Here is a 17194-nt window from a genome sequence, read left to right on the forward strand (position 1 = left end):
CCCGCCACACAGGGTCCCCACCTCAAGAGGGTCTCCACTGTCCTCTGGGTCCTTCATCTCCCACATAATGGCACCAGCCTCTGGCTTCCTCGCCATCCCATCCTTCCAATGACCTTCCTAACGTCACTGTCTGATCCTGCCACCTGCCTACTCGGAATCCGCCAATGGCCCCCTGCTGCCCGCAAGGGTCAGGCCCACAGCCCCCCATGTCCAGTCCTGCCCGCTGCACCCCACACACACCTGTTGTCCCCCACGCCTGCGTGCTCCCTGCTCCCCAAATTTACCCCACTGCTTGCTGCTTCGTCTATGCTCTTCTCTCTCTCTCTCGGGAGAACGTCCTTCCTCCTCCCTGGCCCTTATCTGAACCCCCTCATTCCCCAGACCCCAGTTTAAGCCCCCACCTCTCCATGAACCCTCCCATCACTCCTCCAACCCAAATCACCTCTCCTGGCTCTAATTTCATATCGCACTCCAGATAATATCATTGTGTTTGGCATTTGCCTTCAAAAGCACCAGAGACCTTGGCTCAGTCACTGTCCCTGTCCCCCTCTCACTGAGCCAACCTGAGAAAGCTACTCTGCTTTTCGGGCTTCATCCTCTTTTCTGTAAATGAGAAAATCCAACTGGGGATTCCCATGGGTCCTTCCCACCATAACCTTGTGAGACTTACTGATTCTGTGTACGCGTGAACTTGGCCTCTCCTACCTGACTATGAGCTCTCTGTGGGCAAGAACCATTGTGAACAGTTTCTCCTTCTCTCTCCCAGCGCTCCTGGCCCCCAGGAAGCGGGAGGCATCTAGCACGGGGTTTTGGAGTCAGACAGACCCAAATTCGGACGCCAGCATCAGTGCTTCCTAGCCGTAAGACTCTGAGTGAGTTCCTCCCTTCTCTGAGCCTGCCTGTTCCCTGGTAACGTGGAGAGAGGCACAGCTGCCCCCTGAGGGGCTGAAAGCTCCAGGGGAGGCCCCAGCTGTGCACTGTAGCGAGCACAGTGTCTGAAATAAGGTCAACACTCCGTGTGCTTTTTCTTCCATCAGTAAACCATTGATCTCAGAACTCCTAAAGGGCCTCCACTCTTTGGGGTGTTGAAAACTCTTGGGGTTGTGGCTGGAATCAGTTCTAATTACCCCTGGGGGGCCAGAGGAAAGGAGGAGGCTCTGAAGGAGAGCCCCGGGGGGCAAGGCTGAGCCCTGGGTGGGGGAGGTGGAGGTGGGAGGAAAGGGCTGGTGGGCGGCTCAGGACTTACTCCTCAGTGAGGATGTTGATGGGGTACAGGACGGGGATGCTGGTGGCGGCCAAGTTGTTCCCCAAGACGTCTGAGTCCTCATTGTCACTACACGGGGGCAAGGCAGAGGCCAGTGTTAGGAGAAGCGCGTGGCCAGGACCGTGTGGCCGTCTGCGAGCCGGGGCGCCTGCCTGGGGCCTGCTCACCAGCTCACATTGGCGTGCAGCTTGACAAAGTCCCCCCAGGAGCTGTTCAGCAGCGTATGAAACATCACCTGGATGACAACCTGGCAGGGGAGGAGAGGGCAATGAGGAGGGAAGCACCTCAGGGCCCCCAAGCCCAACTGCTGTGAGACCGGGGACCACTGTTATTTAGCCCCATAAATAGGTGTTTTATCCCCATTGTACAGATGAGGATCCAAAGTTCCAAACATTTAAGTCGTGTGTAAGGTCACAAAATGAATAACCCAACCCCAGGTTTGTCTGATTCCAAAGTCCAAGCTGTCATTCCCTTTGGGGTAGGAGGGGGGAGCTTCTTTACCCATCACCTGCACCCTTCCCTCCCTACCTCAGCCCAGAGCCCCTCGGCGGCGGCTTGGCTCCTCGGGGTTTGAGGCACTCACCGAGCTGCTTGCTCTGAAGATGGGAGAGCTCACGTTGCAAGAGAGGATCCTGGTCAGAAGCTCAGATACCTCGGGAAGCTCCTCGCAGCTCACAGGTATCTGGCTGTGGGGCTGGGGGTGAGAAGAGAAGGAACAGACTTCTTAGTGGGCAAGGCCAAGGTTCCTGGAGGCCACCAACCCTCAGGGCCCACGTCCCCCTGCTCTGTCCCTGCCAGGGCATATTCTCAGGGGGAGGGGGGGAATCAGGGGCACAGCCAGAGGCTTCATTCAAAGATGTCCACCACAACGCTATGTATAATTGTGAAAATCCAGAAGTGATCCAACAGTTCAAAGAGCCAGGAATGGTTCGGCGCGCTGAACAATCCCAGGCGAGGATACAGTGAGATCTACACAGTCAGCAACCATTTTTAAAGTGAGCTCAAGCCTTGATCCTGGGCTAAGCAGCATAGAACCATTCATCTTCACCATCATCTGGGAGGACGGATCTCAGCCTCAGATCGGGGAGGGACTTCGAGAAGGAAACAGAGGCTTGGGGAAGTCCGGTGACTTCCCCGGGTCCCACCCCTGGGTCATCTGGCAGGGATCTGGTAGGAAAGTGAACACAGGTCTGTCTGACTCCGGATCTCGAGTTCTACACCACTCTACTAGATGCCCCGTGAGGAAGCATTTAATGTTGCTGGGTGAGAATAATTCAAATGTCCACCGACAGATGACCGGATAAACAAAATGCGGTCTATCCATACAATGGAGTATTACTCAGCCTTAAAAAGCAAATTGGCCCATGCTGTCATATGGACGCACCTCACAAATGCCATGCTAAGTGAAGAAGACAGACACGAGAGGACAATATCCTATGATTCCACGTCTGTGAAAAATCTAGAATCGGCCAATTCACAGAGACCGAGAGTAGATGAGAGATGACCAGGGGCGAAGGGTGGGGAATGGGGAATTACAGCTTTTAATGGATTGAGAGCTTCTGTTTGAGATGATGGGAAAATTCTGCAAGCAGATGTGCTTGTGGCACAAGATCGTGAATGTTCTCAGTGCCACTGAATTGTACGCTTGAAAAGGGCTAAAGTGGCACATTTGCTATTACATATATTTTACCACAATAACCGTTTGTTTTAAAACCAAGGAGGAAAAATAACCAAATGGAGAGCAAATTGCCAATCAGTAAAAACAAGTACAGGATGAATGAATATGCAACGTAATTTATATGTATGTGTGTAGATACACAGCATGATAAACACTAAAATATTAAAAGTAGTAAGTGCTGAGTTGTAGGAGTATGGGGTGACAGTCTTCTCTAAACTTCTCTGTGATTTCCAGCTTTCTGTGGTGATCACGTATTACTTCAGCGCTGAGAATTAACAAAGTAAAAGTTGTATTTAAAACAACCCAGGCTTGGTGGCGCCTCGGTGGCTCAGTCGTTAAGCGTCTGCCTTCGGCTCGGGTCGTGATCCCAGGGTCCTGGGATCGAGCCCCGCATCGGGCTCCCTGCTCTGCGGGAGGCCTGCTTCTCCCTCTCCCACACCCCCCTGCTTGTGTTCCCTCTCTCGCTGTGTCTCTCTCTGTCAAATAAATAAACAAAATCTTTAAAAAAATAAAAATAAAAAATAAAACAACCCGGGCCACCCCGCAAAAACACGTTGGTCCCCTTTAGGATGGAGGGAGAGGGCGCTCACTAAATCTGTGTACACCTTCTTGGTCACCAGATCCACGAGCCTCTGTCACATTCTCCATTCCATGTGACCCTCTCGCTAGCCCTGCGGGTGTCCCCAGCCTCTCTGGTGGGGGATCTGAGGCCCACGGAGGGTGAGGGTGGCCATCAGGCTGAGAACCCGGATGTGGGCGCAAGGCTTCTGCACGCCTGCTGCTGCCCACATCTTCAGGCTGTCCTGTCTGCCCGAGGCCCTGTGAGGGGAGCAGAAGCTGTGGGGACAAGGGAGGCCTCGGGCAGGCCCTGCCTTGGCGCTCACCTTGCGCATCTCCACTTTGCGGAAGGAGAGTCCCTGGGGGAAGCTCAGGTGGAGGTGGACCCAATATGCGTCTTCTTCCAAGTTATTCAGTATCAGCTCCACAGAGAAGGTGGCAGAGGGGGTCAGACGCAGGACACTGGATCTGGGGGGCAAGACCAGGGAAAAGTGGGCGCCTGGGTGGCTCAGTCGGTTAAGCGACTGCCTTCGGCTCAGGTCATGATCCTGGAGTCCCGGGATCGAGTCCCGCATCGGGCTCCCAGCTCGGCAGGGAGTCTGCTTCTCCCTCTGACCCTCCTTCCTCTCATGTTCTCTGTCTCTCATTCTCTCTCTCTCAAATAAATAAATAAAATCTTTAAAAAAAAAATAGTAATATTCTTAAAAAAAAAAAAAGACCAGGGAAAAGTTACAGAGGCCCAGGTGAAGGAAGCAGGATCAGAGGCGGGGGCTGTCAGAACTGAGGGATCTGCTAGGCTAGAAAAAAATGAATACACCCAAATCAGCTCCTGTGCACAAGCTTTGAGTGATTCGACCTCATCTGATCCTGACAGGCGTGCCCAAGGGACTGGAATTTCCCCGAGAGGCGAACGAAGGCCCACGAGACAGATCTAGTGAGTACAGACGCGGGTCTTCTGACTCGAAGCGCCCTGTTCTTTCCCGCACCCAGGAGCTGCCGCAGGAAAACACCAGGTGGCACAGGAGGGCCCAGGGGGTTGGAGGCCTCACCCTGCAGAGGAGAACGAGAGCCCCAGGTCTGCCTCACACTTCTTGTCCTCCCCGCAGTTCTTCTCAAAAGGGATCTGAAAGGCCAAGAAGAAAGACTAGGAGACTCAGGCCCCAGCCCCAGGAGGGAGGGAGCCTGGCCTCTCCAGCTGCCTCTCTTTCCCTCTTACCTCCTTGGCCTCTGCGTGTGGTGAGGGTCTCAGGATGGGCTGTATGTCCTTGCCCTGCTGAGCAGAGTGGTGGGAGGGCCGGGAGACAAGACAGGTTAGTTGAGGCAGCAGAACTCTCGAAGGAGGGCTGGAGGGGCTCAGAGCTTGGGGCTTAGCTGGGCTGGCTTGGTCGGCCCCTCTCAGGAGCCAAGGCCCGCCCCAGGTGGCACCTCACCCTCCTGACTCGGCCCCAAGCTCACCTGTGCAGTCCTTGAATGGCAGCTCCTCAAGGGAGGCCGAGGCTCAGGGTGTCCATTGGACAAGAGAACCTGGCCTTGACAAAGCAGCTCCAAAGCTCCTCCTAGCCCATCTCCTTCTTCCCTGGGCTCGCCCGCCAGTGACTAGCTCTTACTGTGGTTCTCCTCGGCAAACCCCAGCTCCCCCCAGAGCAGCTCTCCATCTCTCCTCAGATCAAGGCCAGTTTTCCCAACATTTCTGGGGCTTCTGCTCCAGGCCAGGCCCTGTGCTGGGCACTGGGTATACACACCAGAGAACAAAAGAGACACACTGCCCATCTCCCCCCCTCCACCCCACCCTCCCCGATCTAGGGGGAGAAACGACCAGCATCTTCAAGAGTTTGAAGGGACAAGTACAGGGTATATTCAGAGCCTGCAGAAGGGAATCCTATCTCCCACTGAAATCTAAAGGATGAGCAGGAGAGAGCCTGGTGAAAAGGGAGCGGGAGGAAGAAAGGACAGGCTACACGAAGGCCCGAGGCTAGAGAGCTTGCGCCTGTGCGTGCAGCCGGAAGACGCTCAGACCCGCCGCAGTGCTGCGTGACAGGGGCAGGAGACCGCAGCAGGGTCCAGGTTCCCCTGGGCCTTGAAGCCACGTTTGGGAGTTGGGACTTTATCCTGAGGGTAATGGCTTCATAGAAGTGTTCTGTGAGTTATTAGCTGAATGTTCTAGAAAGACTCCAGCCTCCTCCACTTCCAGGCCACCTGCCAAAAAACCTCCCCACTCTTCCTTAAGGGACAGGGGTCCTGGGGGCCTCTGCTGACTGTTCCCACCCATCCTAAACACAGATTCCCGCCACTCACTAGACCACAGCCAGCCCCCAAATGGGCATCCGGGGCCTCTGTCTTGCTCAGTTGTCCTTCTACAAGAAGCTACGCCCACCTCCTCATCTTCCTTGAATGTAGCACCACACCTTCCCTTATGCTTTTCCCTTTACCTCTCCTCAATCCACCACCCAAAGTTGACTCATTCTGCAAGACCCAGAAGCAGTGACACTTCCCCCAGGAAGGCTTTCTTAAGAAACTGTGAGCTCATGTCTCTTTTTTACCCTGAGTTCCTACTCCACACAGCTCGGCTTTAAAAAAAAAAAAAAAAAAATTAGTGCCGATGGCAGAGACTGCTGGTTGTCTCCATATACCCTTCCTCTTCATCTGCCTTTAAAACAGAGCCTCCCCTTTCCACGTGGTCATACGGCCACCTAGCCAGGCGGCCGCGCTTCCCAGGCTCGTACTTAGGTGTGGTCGTGTGACCAAGTTCTGACCAATGAGATGCAAGGGTAAGCATCACGTGCATTTCAGGAAGGGGTCTCAAAGGGAAGGGGTGTGCTCTTGCACGTCTCTCTCACGCCTGCTGTGCTCCCCAACACCCGCAGGCTGCGCCATCTTTGTTGCCTGGGCTCACACGATGCCTTCTCTCCGAACGCCCACCTCCCCTTCTCTACCTGGGGACTTCAGGGGTCGCGTCTCAGGCAACAGACATGTTGTCTAAGATTCTATTGCCACGCCACATCTACCCTGACCACAGCCTCATGACGGCCGGTCATAACTGTCTGTTGACTTGTCTGACCTCCAGAGCAGACCGTGAACCCCTTCCGGGCAGGCACTATGTTTTATTTACCCCAGTGGAGCCAGTGCCCAGAACACGGCTCAGCACAGGCAGGTGCTCAATCAACTTTCCTTAAGCACGTGATGAGCATCTGGTGGGCAGGGGCTTTAATTTTTGGTGAGCACGCCATCGTTCCCTTCAAGTCTCAGGACAGTGAGCGTGCGTGGGCACTCAGCGCATGCTGCCAAAAGCCACGAGGAAGAGTGCACTTAGCAGTCACGTGCTCCAGCTCTGGGAGAGGCCTCACGATGTCGTGACTTATTTTATAGGTGGGGACACGGTCCCAGGGAGGGATGGAACTGCTCAGATGTTCATGCCAGGAAAAACAAAATCCACATCTCTGGGCTGGCAGGCCCAGGCTCTTTCCACCAGATCCTGCTGCCTTGAAGCTAAACCACCAGCTGAGTGTCAAGGATTTGAGGAGAGGAAATCTGGCTTTGGCCCTGGGTTTGGGAGTGTGTGGTCCAGCAGATGAGGATAGATACTGTTTCCCTCTTCTTTTACATCATGATGCCCCCCACCCCAATTCGGCTTTGAGGAAACTACCTGCTCTCAACTTAATACCCTTCGATGAGAAGACTGATCAGGGTGCCCTGTCCTGCCTGGAATTTGCTCCTTGAGCAGTGTTATTAGGATCCTGGTGAGGTCTGAAGCTGATGCTTGGCAGGAGCCTGGAGTAGATTCACAGAAGGGGCCATGTCCTGAAGAGTCCATCCATTATTCCCTCCCCTCAAGAGCCCCCAGAGCCTCCACTGGGGTTCTCCTTCTTCCCAGTCTTGCTTTGCCAAATACAAGCTCCAATACGTTCCTTTCCTGCTGAAGTGGGCTGTATTTGGTTTCTCTTGCTTAAAACCAGAGACTCCTCTATAATACAGTCTTGCTAAACTGAAATTCTACTCTCCCCTGTTTCCTATCAATTCCCCTAAGTCATCTTTTCTTACCGCATGTTGGTGCCTCGGTGTCCCTTCTTCCTCCCAGAGAGAGAAATTTAGGGAGACGTTGATGGGAGAGATGAGGTCTTGAATGCATACCTGAGGGTGATGAGAGTACCACCGATATTGTGAGTTTAATCTTCCAGTTAAATGCTCACCTGGTTCATACTTCACAAATGATGAGATTCTAACATCAGGTGTTTATAATATGCCCAGGGTCGCTTCTCAGCCCGAGTATCTCCCTCAGCCCCAACTCCCATGGCAGACATTGCTAATCAACCACCCCACTTTTCCCATTGAGTCCTGACCAAAGTCCCTGAGTCTCTGTCAAACTGCTCTAGGCAGCCGTTATTGAAGTTTGCACAAGAAAAGAATATTCTAGAATAACTAGAATATCCTAGTTCCTTGAGAACAGTGATGGGTCTTGGCCTTTTATGTTATTACCAGTCCCTCACACTGGCACTTTGTAGGCACCCGAATCATCTTCACCTGAACTCCTTCACCAACCCAAAGAGGCAGGCATTATTATCTCCACATTAGAGATGGGGAACATAAGGTCAACAAAGGTAATCCAAGTTTCCTAAGGCCTAGAGCTAGGAAGTGAGCCCAAATCTGTCCAATTCCAAGTCCAAGGTCTTCCCATCATGACACACTACCTCTTCTCTGGCAAATTTATGTTGAAAATCTCCAAATCATGTGGTGGGTATGGGTGGGGTGCAAGGAAGCAGAGGGGAACTGAATGCAGGTATGAATGAGCTAAGATAATGAGCTCATAACTGTTGACACTGGGTGATGAGTATTTGGGGGTTCACGGAGCTATTTTTTTTTTTTTTGCTTTTATGTTTGAAATTTCCCCATAACAAAAAAAATTAAAACAAACTTCAAAATCTTTTTGTTTTTAGATGGGGGGATGAGGGAAAGAGGGAGAGGGAGATAATCTCAAGCAGACTCCATGCTGAGCACGGAGCCTGACATGGGGCTCGATCTCACGACCCTGAGATCATGACCTGAGCCGAAATCAAGAGTTGGACGCTTAACTGACTGAGCCACCCAGGTGCCCCCGAACTTCAAAATCTTACACACCAATCCCATACCCAGTCTCTTATTAAATATCTAAGGGATCAGAATAATTTACCATCAACCCTACTTTACACAGGACTGTTAGAAGCAAACTGAATTTGGGCGTCTCAGCAGTTGCTCAAACTGATATTTAAAAAACCTTTTTCTGCGATGGATGTTACTAATAAATGACTATGTGTGCCTGGCAAATAAGGACGCACCGCCGTGACTGAATATTCTGTACCTATTAAAATACTTATAAGAAGCTGGATAGCAGCATTAATATATGATGTGTGGAAAAATCAGGGGGAAAATGGGAAGTATTTTCTAATGGTAACGATGTCAAAACGCCTACGTCCATAGATTGAGGACTAGAGAAAATATGCTAACAGTATTATTACCACTATTGCACAAGGAGATGGTGGTGTAGAGAGATCCAAGGGCCTGTGACCCAGCTGGTCGGTGACCGAGCCGAGCCTTGCACCCACTGCGGTCAGCTCCGCCGCCCCCGCACTTCCTAGCGCAGCCCGGATGGCTCCCTTACCGGGAAGTGGAACCAGAACTTGGTGCAGGACGGGTCTCCAGTGACCGCTGTGTTCCCGCTGAGTTCATGTCTCCCTCCTGGGAACAGCCCCCGGCTTCTGGTCCGATGGCCATCCAGCTGCAGAGTGTAAGTGAGGTTGGCAACCAGGAGCCCTGGGCAGGGAGAAAAGGCAGAAGGTGAAGGGTGGGGCCATAAGCAACAGCTCAGGGGAGCGGGGGGAATGGCACTGACCTTGAAATTGGAGGGTGAGAGGCTTGACCTGGAAACACACTGTGATGTTAACTCCTTCTTTCTTCTTGTTACTGGTTGAATAGGAGCATTCCACTTCATGCACTGGGATCTCCGCCGGAGAGAAGGATATCTGAGTGAGGATGTCCACCACAGGCCGGGCGCTGCAGAGCGGAAAACAAGAACACTTTCCCTGGGCCTCAACTGCACTCCCAGTCAGACCCAGGGCTCCTTCTACCCGCGTCCAGAGGACTCTCCTCCCCGAAAGCAGACCTCAACAGCACTGTCTCCTCGAAACAGTAATAATAATGGTAATTCATTAGGGCTTCCCAGTTCCTAGTAGCCCTCTGACCCATTTTCCATACGGAAGAGTGAGCTTTGGGGGGCAGGGGGAGGGACAAGGAGAAAGAGACAGAGAATCCCAAGCAGGCTCCACACCCGGGGTGGAGCCCGCCACAGGGCTCCATCTCACGACTCTGAGCTCATGACCCGAACGGAAATCAAGAGTCAGACGCTCAACCAACTGAGCCACCCAGGGCCCCCAGAAGAGTGAGCTTTTAGAAAGAGAAATCATGTGGAGCTACTTCCGTGCTTATAATGCTTCACTGATGCCACGTGACCTTTGGAATAAAATCCAAACTTGTTACTATCCGTGTCACACTGCCCGCCTCTCCCATCTTATTTCCTCCCACCCTCTCCCTTGGCTGATGTTCTGGCCAAGTCCAACTTTTGCCTGCCTCATGGCCTCCGCACATCCTGAGCTTTCTACATGGAAGGCTCTTACCCCAGATTTCTGCAAGCCTGGCTCCTTCTCCTTTTCTAAGTCCCAGCTCAAATATCACCTCCTCTGAGAGGCCTTTCTCGGCCACCCCATCTAGAGGAGGTCTCGCCTACTGTTCCATCTCACAGAACGCTGTTCACTTCCCTCACGGCACTCGCCACGAGTTGTAATCACCTCCCTGTGTGCTTAACTTTTTATTACAGATTTCCCCACATATACACTCTGTACTCAATGCTTGGTCCAGTATTTAAAACCCAGCAGGTGCTCTAGTCCACTCACTGATGTTACACGATGCCTCCAGTAACTGGAAGACAGGGGAGAGACAGGAATTGTCACCATTTCAAAAATGAGAAACTGAGGACCTGAGGAGCTAAGTGACTGGGGTCAGACCACCCAAGAAGTAAATGGTAGAGCTTTGACCTGAATCCAGGTGACCAGGTTCTATTTTTTTTTTTAAAGATTTTTATCTATTTACTCGAGAGAGACGCAGAGGCAGAGGGCGAAGCAGGCTCCTCGCTGAGCAGGGAGCCCGATGTGGGGCTCGATCCCAGGACACTGAGATCATGACCTGCGCAGAAGGCAGGTGCTTCACCGACTGAGCCACCCAGGCGCCCCAGGTGACCAGGTTCTACAGCCATCACAGGATGTTGCTTCTCTAGGAGGTTTTAATGTCAGCCAGGCCTGGGTTCAAATCCCAGTCTGCCACTGAACTGTAGCTGTTTAAACCTGAGTAAGACATGAAGGCTGTGCAGGAAGAGACCAGAAGAGTCCTAGTACAGGGGTAGCTGTTCAAAGGACGAGAGAGCTGAGATTATCAACAGTCCCATCTTACCTGAGCACGATCACCTGCCCCTCAGCTCCCACAGCCACATCTGTCAGGCCGTCTCCTCCGAGGTCTTTCACCCCGTGGATGGAGCGTCCAAACCACTGAATTCCTGAGAACACCTGCGTCCCTTCAATCCGCTGAGACCAAGAGAAAAATTCCTGCTAAGCTAGGGAGAGGACAGGCCGCTGGGGGGGGAAGGGTCAGGCGGGGAAGTGGGGTCTGGGCTTGGAGGCTTCTGGGTGCCCGGGAACGGGTTTGGATGGGCAGGTAGGGTGCCTCTCACCTGGCTCGGCCAGGGGCTCAGCCCCCTGTACTGCCCGTTGAAGACGTACACAGCCCCCTGCTCCTCCAGAGGGGCCCCCACCGCCACGTCCGCCAGCCCATCCCCATTGATGTCCGTCAGGGCCGCGATGGCTGCTCCGAATCGCCCAAGCGGGTAGCCAGGGTCCCCCTGCAGCTCTGAGACCACTTCGAACCCCAGCTGGGAAGGAGCAAAGTGACAAGCCCTGCTTCAGGCACTCAGCACGCGTTTGCAGGGGGCGGCACCGTGTACATGGAGGACGCTGAAGAAGGGTCGGGTGTGGTCCCTCACACAATGGGAACGGTGCTGCAGACTGACCTGGGCTCAGGTCCCAGCTCCACCCCTTGCTGTCTGGGTGACCTTGGGGCTTTGGAAGGTGACTTGGCCTTGCTGAGCCGCAGTGCTCCCATTTATGAAGGAAAGCTCAGAGTTTCCCAGAAGGTGATTGTGTGAGGACCAACGGAGGTGTCCTGTAAATAAAAGGTTTGGCCCTGGGCCTTGCACACAGCCTACCCTCCCTGAGCACGGAGTGTCAGCTCTCGTTTGTCAGTTGTTCTAAAGGTCTGATCACCATGATCAGTCAGGGAAAGCCTTTCAGAATAGTTGGGACCTGGGTCAGCCTGGGAATCTGTTTCTCCTACCTCTGCATGTCCTGGTCCCCACCTGTTTTTTCTGGTAGATAAACACCCGGCCTCCTCTCTGCTCCCCATAGAACAAGGGGGCTCCGATCAGCAGCAGCTCTGTCTCCCCATCTTGGTCCATGTCAATGCCACACAGCTCGCCACCGAAGTAAGAGCCAATCTGCACGGAGAGGAAGATGTCTGAGGAAGCCCCGTGAGCCGGACACCTCCTCCCCCTCAGCTGTACCATGTCCATCTTACTCCATCCTTCAAATGCAGGTGCAAGTCCTGGACCACCCCCCCCGCCCCGCCTCCGCAGAGCCTTGTAGGAGTCAGGACAAGGAGGGTGCTCTGAGGTTCTGTTTCTTAACCTGGCAGGTGGAGACGACAAAGCTCAGCTCAAGGGCTCTGTGGGGACTGAATGTGACAGTGCTTGGCACAGGGCCTGCCGCACTGTGAGTGGGTGAGTGCTTGCCAACAGCAGGGAGCATGACCAGTGCCGTACCAGTCCCTGACCTGCGGATGCCCCCTGGGGCCGTGCTCACCTGGCTCCCGTCTATCTTCTGGATTTGGTTCCAGTGTCCTCTTTCCTTTGACTTCTGGAACAGCAGCACCCGCCCCACATGCTGGTGTCGGGGGGCTCCAGCGGCCAGCAGGGAAGTGAGCCTTTGGGAGGGCAGCAAGGTCACTGTGTAACCTGAGGGGCGTGGCGGAGAGAGAGAGAGAGAGAGAGAATGGGAGAGAGGGAGGACAGGGGCTTGGAATTAGAAGCGCAATGGCGTCTGGAAGAAAGTAAAACCCAGGGACAAAAAGGGCAGAGACTCTGGGAAACTGGGTTAGTAGCAGAGATGCACTGAAATAGTCAGAGGACCTTCTCCGGAGAAAAGCAGCCATGTGATCCGAGTGGCACAAATCCTGCCATCTTGGTCCAAAACTGCATTTCTCAAACTGTGGCCAACACACAGGCCCAGGAAAAAGCAGCCACGGACGACAGGCTGCCAGTAAACATGGCGCATCTTCCTGAGCCTCAGCTGACCTGAAGTTTGGGAAGGGAGACTACACTATTTAAAAATAATCAGATAACAGGGAGCCCGGGTGGCTCAGTCGGTTGGGCATCTGCCTTCGGCTCAGGTCATGATCCCAGAGTCCTGGGATCCAGCCCTGGTTGTTGGGGGGGGGGTCCCTGCTCAGCAGGGAGTCCACCTCTCTCTCCCCTCTACTCATGCTCTCTCTGTCTCAAATAAACAAATAAAATCTTTAAAAAAATAAAGTGAGATATATTCATAAGAAGAATGCAAAATCTGTGTGAATATTAAAAATAAAGCAGGAGACTTGAACACATTTTATTTAGAGTTCTCCCTTCAGGCCACCTTCCTAGTCCACAGCTTGCGTGTGAGCGAGGTTTCTCCCCTGTGCGCACGTTGCGGGGACATCTGAGGAAATGCAGCAGGAAACTGGACCAGGGACTGTGCTTGAGCCAGGACCCATCCAATAGGAACGCTCTGATTCAGGAGACGACTAACTGACCCAATTTCATCTTCTCTGCTTAGAGTAGTTGCAAATGAGTGACAAAAACAGAGCCATCCGAGACGCCACAGCGCAGGAGAAGAAGGGTAGAGAGGCTGAACACCTTTCCCATTCATCTGTGTACATTCCTGGAGCGCTGGGGTTAGGAACTTGCCCTCTGAAATCAGAGGCAAGGTTTTATTCCTAGTGCTGATGCTTCCCAGCTGTGTGATTGTGGTCAATTACACCACGCACTGAGGCTCAGTTTTCTTATCCAAAAAACGGGATAGTACCAGCCTCATAGGGTGGTTTTGAGGGTTAAGGAAGTCTTTGTGCTCTGCGAGTTTAATAAAGAAAATGCTTAGCACTATGCTAGTGATATCTAAACTAAGATCTGAAGGAGAGTTGCACCACGGGCATCCGGCATTGATTGATTTTATCTATTTATTTATTTATTTATTTTAGCAGGAGTTGAAATGTTTTTTTCTTTTCTTCTTATTGAAGTATAGTTGACACAAGGTGATATATGTACAATCATATATCTATATGCACACATATAATATATATACATGCATATATGATCGTATCCATATATACACATACACATGCATTGTGTGCGTGTCTAGTGGGACAGGCGCCTAACTAGAGATTAAACCATAGGCTATTTCTTCTTGAAAGAGCAGTGTTGCTGACTAGCTCGCAGGATACTGGGGGACACAAAGCTCCTTGAAGTGTTAGGGTTAGGAACTACAGTGTAAGTGTGTTGCTTACTAGCACAGACTTTGGGGGCTATACTACTGGGCTCCACCTACTTGTTCTGTGACGCTGGGCAAGTTATTTAAACTCTCCTGGGCTCAGTTCCTTCATCTATAAAATAGAAGTAATAGGGGTGCCTGGGTGGCTGAGTTGGTTGAACATCCGACTCTTGATTTCGGCTCAGGTCATGATCTTGGGGTCCTGGGATCGAGCCCCGCGTCAGGCTCCATGCTCAGCCGGGAGTCAGCTTGGGATTCTCTCTCTCCCTCTGCCCCTCCCCCCCGCTTGTTGGCTCTCGAATGCGTGCACTCTCTCTCTCTCTCTAATAAAAAAATAAAATCTTAAAAAAAATAGAGCAGGTAATAAAAATGCCTACTCACAGGGTTACTGTAAGAATAAAATGAGATAAAATGAGATAAAATCTGTCAATACATGCCATGCACCAGTGACTGGCACATAGTACTTAGTAAAAAATGTCAGGGGCGCCTGGGTGGCTCAGTTGGTTAAGCGACTGCCTTCGGCTCAGGTCATGATCCTGGAGTCCCGGGATCGAGTCCCGCATCGGGCTCCCTGCTCGGCAGGGAGTCTGCTTCTGCCTCTGACCCTCCCCCCTCTCATGTGCTTTCTCTCATTCTCTCTCTCTCAAATAAATAAATAAAATCTTAAAAAAAAAAAAAAAGAATGTCAAAAGAGAGAGAGAAAATCATGGAGGGTAGCCCTCCTTAGAAGGGTAGATGCAAGATGAATGGCACCAATTTTCCCAAGGTAATTATATAAGGAAGGCTTTGTGCTCTGCGAGTTTAATAAAGACATGGCCCATCCCTATATAGGGGTCATGCATGAGGCCGGGTGAGGGGGTTTCTAGGTAGATCCTGGAAGCAGTCCCACCCCAGGGCTCTTGAAGCCAGTCTGTGCCTTGACACAAGTTGACTATATGAGCGTGAACTGGAAGAGCTATAACCTCTGTGCACAAGAGTGAGGCCTCTCTGTGCCTGAGACTGGCATCCACTTGGGTAGACTAGCAGCCACAGAACTGTGCGGGACAAGCTCACAACAGCGACACCATAAGGCAGAGAGAAGCAACTGCAACTGTGCACAGACCAGGTGCCCTTGCTCTGCACTTGGCATCTGAAGATCTCTTGAGGTGAATCAACCTTGGAGTTCATGGACAATTCTAGAGGAGGAAGCCTCAAGGAGGAACTGCTGGTCCCCCTACTAATGAGGCAGGCTGCTATAAAAGGGACCCAGGATTCAATTTATGGGTAAGACCTAGAGAGGTCGCTGGGTAGGCAAGCTTGAGCAAGCTTAGGATGGGACGGTGTGAATAATGCTGGTTGGCACTGGTCTACAAGGGTGGTCCTTAGCTAACTAGATATTTAGGTCTGGGGGAATACTGGCTTGGTGTGTGAAAGTTAGGTAAAGGAGGTGGCTGGGGATATGGGCTCAGGGTTGGCTGGCTGGCATGTGGAAGGCCTGCTCACAGTCCCCTTGTTCACTATCTGTAGGAATTAGCTAGCTCTGGGAGGGGCAGTGTCTCTGGGATTCGCAAGGCCTCAAGATGTCCAAGGATCATAAAATACAGAAACTAAAAGCATGATTACTACACAGCAGAGGGGTTATTAAGGGAAAAATTAAGAATGTTGTAGCCATATTTAAATTCTGAGTTTGTTCATGCTGGTTACTTAACCACTTTCATTATTGTTTTGAAAGTCAGTCTGAGTGACCCTGGCCCCTCAGACCAAAAAAAAAAAAAAATGCAGCAGAAAAGAAAAGTACTCACCCAAATATCCTGCTCTCGCTTCTGGTGTCAGTGGTTCATTCCCAACAAATCTATCATCCTGCAGGTCTGCCTCCAGGTCTAGAAAGCCCCCAGCCCAGTCCTTGGCTCCGACTGCCCCCACGACGCCATGGCCCTGCCCAGGGAGGAGATGAGCATGCTTGGCCATGTGTCCACAACATCTCGAAGCTCCCCCCCTGCTCCAGGCCCGCCACTCACGTGGCTGAGGTCAGCGCTGATCCCACTGGAGGACAGCTCCATGTTGAAGGATGTCAGGTCCTGTTTGCTTGTGCCTGAGGGACCAGGTAAAGAGAATGGGTGGACACTCGAGAAAGGACCGAGAAAGAGGCATGGCACCTGCCTTTGGGCAAGGTTGAAAGAGCCCACCCGACAGTCAGACTGGGCAGTGACGTGGGCTGAGTCTGATGTGAACTCAGCCAGGATGTACCTCTGTGGTTCTGTTCCCACTCAGGCTTCCCCGCCGTGTCACCAAATCGGGATGTTCTACGTTTGCAATGCATCTGTCCCCTTCTCTGTAGAGCGTGTTTGCCACCACATGGGCCCGGCCATCCTCCTCTCTTGCCTGACAACCGTGCTCACTTACTCATTTGGTCTCTGACTTCGTTCTTCCTCTTGTCATGTCTTTTTTCCACAGAGCAAGCCGGAGCAATCTTTTTAAAAAATGTCTATCAGACCCCACGTTTCCCTTTCTTAAAAACCCTTCATCCCTTGCCATCGCTCTTTAGATTAAAACCCCAGCTGCTTATGAGGAACTGGAAGGCCCCTGACTATTTCTCCCCTGTTGTCACACTTGCTCACCACACCCCTGTCACGCTGACCTTTTTTCCGTTCCTCCAGCTTGCCCGCCCTTCCCCACCTCCGGCCCCTGAGCTGGCTCTTCTCTGACTTCAAAGCCCTGCCCACATTCCTCATGTGGCTGTTTGATTCTCATCTTTTGTGTCTCAGCTCAAATGTCATCTCAGACTGAATTCTACCTCCATCGAAAAATAAAGCATCTAGAAAGGCCTTCCTTGAAGAGCCGATCTAAAGTGGCTTCCCCCAGTGAAATCTTTCTGTCCAGTTTATTCACTTTCTTTACAGCACCTAACATAATCTCTAATTATCCTGTTCGTTTGTTTTCTCTCTTTCTTTATCCAGCCTGAATATGAGCTCCACCTTGACAATATCCCCTAGTGCCTTATTCACGTATACCTGGGACCTGGTTAGTGCAAGCCTGAATTAATAAAATGAAAATCATCCCACCAGC

At 52.0% G+C, this 17194-nt stretch overlaps 1 protein-coding gene across 2 annotated transcripts in view; it reads right to left on the minus strand.

The window, feature by feature from the left end:
- The window catches only part of ITGAL (integrin subunit alpha L), a 38763-nt gene that overhangs the window by 9774 nt on the left and 11795 nt on the right, over nt 1-17194 (minus strand). Inside the window, exons 10-24 of one of the 2 annotated variants that reach the window (XM_031033174.2) lie at nt 16147-16220; nt 15931-16063; nt 12434-12585; nt 11932-12069; nt 11251-11448; nt 10974-11104; nt 9364-9524; nt 9133-9284; nt 7539-7628; nt 4717-4773; nt 4550-4623; nt 3827-3968; nt 1848-1958; nt 1432-1511; nt 1247-1333 (exon numbers count right to left, since the gene is read on the minus strand). In XM_031033174.2, coding sequence (XP_030889034.2) covers nt 1247-1333; nt 1432-1511; nt 1848-1958; nt 3827-3968; nt 4550-4623; nt 4717-4773; nt 7539-7628; nt 9133-9284; nt 9364-9524; nt 10974-11104; nt 11251-11448; nt 11932-12069; nt 12434-12585; nt 15931-16063; nt 16147-16220 — 1780 coding nt within the window. The remainder of the gene's footprint in view (nt 1-1246; nt 1334-1431; nt 1512-1847; nt 1959-3826; nt 3969-4549; nt 4624-4716; nt 4774-7538; nt 7629-9132; nt 9285-9363; nt 9525-10973; nt 11105-11250; nt 11449-11931; nt 12070-12433; nt 12586-15930; nt 16064-16146; nt 16221-17194) is intronic. The other variant, XM_031033176.2, reaches the window with a different exon arrangement.

This window comes from Leptonychotes weddellii, chromosome 5 (genome assembly GCF_054177405.1).
Source record: "Leptonychotes weddellii isolate Sample4059 chromosome 5, ASM5417740v2, whole genome shotgun sequence".
Lineage (NCBI taxonomy): Eukaryota > Metazoa > Chordata > Mammalia > Carnivora > Phocidae > Leptonychotes > Leptonychotes weddellii.